At 45.6% G+C, this 5,630-nt stretch overlaps 1 protein-coding gene across 10 annotated transcripts in view; it reads left to right on the forward strand.

The window, feature by feature from the left end:
* Nucleotides 1-2,136, forward strand: part of LOC123518908 (lachesin-like) — a 90,429-nt gene extending 88,293 nt beyond the window's left edge. For all 10 annotated transcript variants that reach the window (XM_045279976.1, XM_045279978.1, XM_045279977.1 and 7 more), the window contains one exon: nt 1,961-2,136. In XM_045279976.1, coding sequence (XP_045135911.1) covers nt 1,961-2,121 — 161 coding nt within the window. In that variant the 3' untranslated portion in view covers nt 2,122-2,136. The remainder of the gene's footprint in view (nt 1-1,960) is intronic.
* The last annotated feature ends 3,494 nt before the right edge of the window (nt 2,137-5,630 follow it).

Here is a 5,630-nt window from a genome sequence, read left to right on the forward strand (position 1 = left end):
AGAGTGGTTGAGAGAGAGAGAGAGAGAGAGAGAGAGAGAGAGAGAGAGAGAGAGAGAGAGAGCACAAAAATCATGAAGGCTAAAGGAACGTGAGTGAGAAAGTAAGTCAGTATGAGTCTGTTTTAGATTGAACGAGTGAGTGAGTGAGTGAGTGAGGGAGTGAGTGAGTGAGTGAGTGAGTGAGTACGAGAGACTATCAGAACCGGAGATACAGAGAGAGTGTGAGAGAGAGTGAGTGAACTGGTGTGTCTCTTTACTGAAGATTGGCAGAGCGGAGAGCCAAGACTTGTAACCTTGTCTTTAGGCCCGCCAGAGAGAGAGAGAGAGAGAGAGAGAGAGAGAGAGAGAGAGAGAGAGAGAGAGAGAGAGAGAGAGAGAGAGAGAGAGAGAGAGAGAGAGAGAGAGAGAGAGAGAGAGAGAGAGAGAGAGAGAGAGAGAGAGAGAGAGAGAGAGAGAGAGAGAGAGAGAGAGAGAGAAATGAATACAGAGAGAAAAATAGAAACTGCCACGTAACTAAAAATGAATACAAACATAAAAAATAGAAACTGATACGTACGTAAAGTGAAGAATAAAATCATAAGCAACTGAAAAAAAATGAGAAAGAGAGAGAGAGAGAGAGAGAGAGAGAGAGAGAGAGAGAGAGAGAGAGAGAGAGAGAGAGAGAGAGAGAGAGACTAACTTCTACAAACCTTGAGGGCGTAACTCCACTGCCGTACAGGACAGAGGCGCCTTACAATGGAGGGAATTAAAGCGAGACAAACAGGTGAGCACACAATAAATTTTCTCCTCAGCTCGACGGGCACGAAAGAACGTCTTTCAACGCTGAATTGTCCCCGAGTCCTGAGAGGCCGAGGGGCTACTTGTGAAAATTTAACTTTTACTTGGCCTGCTTTACGAGGACAGGGAAGGGAAGGAGGAGGAGGAGGAGGAGAGGGAGAAGAAGGAGGAAAGAAGGAGAGAAGGAAAGAAGGAAGGGGAGGGATGAGGGGAAGGTAAGGCTGTTCATACCGGAGCCCAGTAGTAAAAGACGCTGCTCTCAAAGCTCTCACAGTCCCCCCCATGCAAATAAATATAGACGAGCAGACCTAACGCAGCCAGTCTTTCGGTCGAGGACACTAAAGGTGGTTCGCTTGCCTACTATGTTTAGGACTTCAACCCTCGGTGTCATAGAGTTTTGATTTCGTAATGTACTAATCATGTTTCTCAGTTCATCGTTGTGGGCTTTTTTCTATGCAGGAGGGAAACCAAGCAAGGGCAACAAAATATATGTATAAAAAAAAAGGGCCCACTTGAAATGCTGCTTCCCTTAAAGAATAGTAAAGAGTTAGCCAACATTAAGGGAGTGGAAGGAGAGTCCAGTGTCTAGTGTTGTAGGAGTAATAGTATAGTTGTGCCTAAAAATAAGACTTTATCCAATCACTTTCTTGCTCATAAGGTATTCAGCTGTGTAAATAATTGATGGGAGTAAGAAGGATGAGGTGTGTGTGTGTGTGTGTGTGTGTGTGTGTGTGTGTGTGTGTGTGTGTGTGTGTGTGTGTGTGTGTGTGTGTGAGTGTTAGATGTTACGCTTAAAGGGAAGAAAGAAACCTACAAACTTTACTTGTCGACATAAATCATAATCATATTTCTTTGGTCTATTTTTGTTTGTACTTTTATCCATAGTAATGTATCTTTTTTGTTTTATTCTATTTATACCATGTATCTTTATATACTGACTTGATATTCCCTTTATAACACGCACGCACACACACACACACACACACACACACACACACACACACACACACACACACTCTCTCTCTCTCTCTCTCTCTCTCTCTCTCTCTCACACACACACACACACACACACACACACACACACACACACACACACACACACACACACACACACACACACCTGGTCATCATCACTAACTGCGCAGTAAACTCAGGAACACATCATTGCACATCATACTCTCAGTTCAACGTGTGAGTCCCGCCGCCACAACAACCACCACCACCACAACGATCAGCACCACCACCTGCTCTGCCACGCAACCACCAGGCAGGATGTTGCCCTCTTCACTGTATCCTGTTGACGTTATCTGTCCTCATGTTTTGTCATTTACTAAGCCAATATAAATTTCTTTGTTTAATTTGCTCTTTTGTGTTTTTTATTTGTATTTAATATCATCTCTTTCTTTTAGTTACTTCAGTGGCTTCCTGTTATCGTTACTGTTGTCCTCATGGTTTTTCTCTTGTTTCACCTGACGTAACTTCTCTTTCCGTCTTACTTTCTTCTTATCTTTCCTCTTTCGTCTTTTGTTTTTTCTTGGTTACTCGGCATCAATCGTTTCAATTTTCTTTATCATGGTGAGAATTACCGACTTCCTTTTTATCTCTTTGTCTCTGTGTTTTCTTTGCGTTGTTTTATCTTTCTTTGTCTTTTTGTTTGCCAGCCTTTTGTTTGTCTATCTGGCGGATTATTTGTCTGTCTTTCCGTTTCTATTTGTCGTCTCTCTCTCTCTCTCTCTCTCTCTCTCTCTCTCTCTCTCTCTCTCTCTCTCTCTCTCTCTCTCTCTCTCTCTCTCTCTCTCTCTCGGCCACCGCCCCTCGCCACTGAAAGCATCTCCTCACAACACTCTTGGCCCAAACTTGCCCCGCGGTGCCTTGCTTTCCATCCCCCAAGAACTTAGCGTCGCCCTCTCGGTAATGGCAAAAAGTCGAGGCGATGAAGGGTTGTGGAGTTTTGGGCACAAACACGAGGAGAAGAAAGCGAGTTAGGGCGCCCTTTGAGACTCAGCCCACGGTCACTCTAAGGTCGCAGTCCCGTGAATATGGTCGTGAGATTTTCAACCAAACCGCACTTTTGGTTAGCAGTTGCACGGAATGGAGGGGGGAAGAGAAGGGACGGGGCTTTTGAACACAGGGTAAAAGTCAATGTAAAAGGGCCCGGCTGATGACGAGCAAGGATCCTGGTAACGCAATCAATGTCTTAGAGCCTTTTGCCACGGACTCGCCTTTTTGCCGAGGCTCCAGCCCAAGTAGATTCAATTACTCTTCAATCTACATAATTTATTCAGACTTCCATCGAGAGAGGTAACTCAGTTTGCAGGTAAAGGCGAGGGTGGTATTGTGGGTCGTCGCCGCCGCAGCCTCCACCTCCTCCTTCTTTTCCTCCTTCTCCTCCTCCTCCTCCTCCTCCTCCTCTTCTTCTTTTCTTCTTCTTCTTCTTCTTCTTCTTCTATTTCCTCCTCCTCCTCCATTTCCTCCTCCTCCTCCTTACAAACAACAACCCAAAGCCGCAGTTTCTATATTCTGCTTGCAAACTTAGCTCACCTCAGGATCGTCTTCTCCTTTTCTGCGCAGAACAAGACATTTACAAAGCACGCACACACACACACACACACACACACACACACACACACACACACACACACACACACACACACACACACACACACACACACACACACACAAGCACTCTCAAGGCCCTATGGCAGTAAGGGAGATGCTTTTTCCTTCTTGCTTTCATGCTACTCCGCTAGATGGCAGCACTGACCACGCTGATAGATGGATGGAGTGATTAATAGGTTGTTGGGTAGATATGTAGATAGATAGATAGATAGATGGATAGATAGATAGATAGATAGATAGATAGATAGAATAGATAGAATATATAGATAGATAGATAGGGGGTGGAAACATACATTGATGAATAAATATGTAGGCAGATGACAGATGGTAAGCACTAAAGAAATGACTTTGTTAATTAATCTTTAGTTTTTTTTAAGTGCATTATCATTTTATGTTCTACATTTCCATATTCATTCTGTTTACTATTTCGTGATTTTTAAACAGCTTCAAAAACTCGTGTGAGGGATTAAAATAATGAAGACTGTGGCCATTAATCTTCTGGCCTCCATAGAACCTTCCTAATGTCAATAAAATGGCCTAATCATACTTAAATCTCAAGGTTAAAATGTGTCCCAGTATTGAAGGGCTTTGAATGGGATTTGGCCTCCGGTGATGGATGTTGTGACACGGCGGCGGCTGAGGGGAGGCTGAGAGAGAGAGAGAGAGAGAGAGAGAGAGAGAGAGAGAGAGAGAGAGAGAGAGAGAGAGAGAGAGAGAGAGAGAGAGAGAGAGAGAAAGGGGCGTGAGTGGAGGAGGAAGGGAGGAATGGAGGGTGTGGGAAGTTTAAGATCAGCCTAGAGAGAGAGAGAGAGAGAGAGAGAGAGAGAGAGAGAGAGAGAGAGAGAGAGAGAGAGAGAGAGAAAGTGCATGTATGTGTGTTTCCTTCTCCCTCAGGACCGGGGCACCACACCAACCCTCAGCGGGGCCTCCAGCAACCCAGCTTTGGTCTTTCCTTCGGCCAGAGCAGCGCAGCCCGCCAAACATCGCCCGCTCCCCGCCTCACCCTTGCTGCCTCCTTCCTGACGGTGGCTCTTCTGCCTCTCTGGCTCTCTCGTTTCCTCGCCGCTCCACTCTGCTGGTAAATGCTGAAATCCCTGCTGAAACGTAGGAAAAATACCGCTAAACAACCTGCTGGGATACGAAAAAATGAGGCATAATCAAGAGCCTAAAAGGAAAACGAAGAATTAAACTTGGAAAGAAAACGGAATGTAGGAGTCTTGGTATTGGCTCCAGTTTTCTGTGGGAGAGTGAAAAGGTTGACTCGGAGATGCAGAAAAGGAAGGAAAGAGATGCAGATGAGGCTGTCGAGGCGGTGATGCTGTGACGCCCTGACGCACACCAGCAAGCGTCACTGCGTCAGGCTTACGTAGTATTCTGGGACGTGTTCTTGGCGTCATTCACCGGTGCTTCTCCAGTCTGTGTCGCCTTCAGAAGCAACCAAGCGACGTGACACTTTTCTTCATCTGCTGCAGGATTGGAACTCTCATCTCCCGTTGTGCCAAGAGAGAGAGAGAGAGAGAGAGAGAGAGAGAGAGAGAGAGAGAGAGAGAGAGAGAGGAGTGGCAATGATGACCCTGCAGTAATCACGCTACGGGAATAAATCACAACTTTTCCTTAGTGTCTCGTCTCGCATCAAAGAGTAACGTGTAAGCATTCATTCCTCCCTGGCTCTTGTTCCTTCCCTTCCTTCCCTTTTTCCTTCCTCACAGGGTAATTTTCTCTCCCAGCTGCTTCGAACAAAATCTTCCAGCATGATAAAAAACCGAGCGAGTGATGTGCTCAAGGATCCAGCGCTGAGATACCCGCGGCGTAAGAGACTTTTTGGATCCGCTAAGTAAAATGCGCTGTTTTCGGCTTCTCGCTCCCTCACCACCCCTTACTAAGTCGCGCTCTGACTGACTAAGGTTGCAAGAAATAGGGGTAAGAAGCTCTAGTGACTGTGTAACTAAATAAATGAACAATGCAAGGGAAGACAAAAGCAAAATGTGTGAAATACGTGGCACCGTGATCCTGCCAATGCAAACTGTTTATGTTCGCCTCCCCCTCACGTCCTTATCTTCCTTTCCTTACCACGTGGTGCGCTCTGCCTGACGGAGGGAAAGGAATTCAGTAGTCAAAGTTGTTAAATGGCCAACTCAACAGTACGTGGAATTATACAAATGGAAAGAAAAAAAAAAAAAGGAAAATTAGTGAATGTCTGCGGCTCAGTTCAGCTCCTCGCCTTGTATGCTTCC

The sequence above is a fragment of the Portunus trituberculatus genome, chromosome 44 (assembly GCF_017591435.1).
Source record: "Portunus trituberculatus isolate SZX2019 chromosome 44, ASM1759143v1, whole genome shotgun sequence".
NCBI lineage: Eukaryota > Metazoa > Arthropoda > Malacostraca > Decapoda > Portunidae > Portunus > Portunus trituberculatus.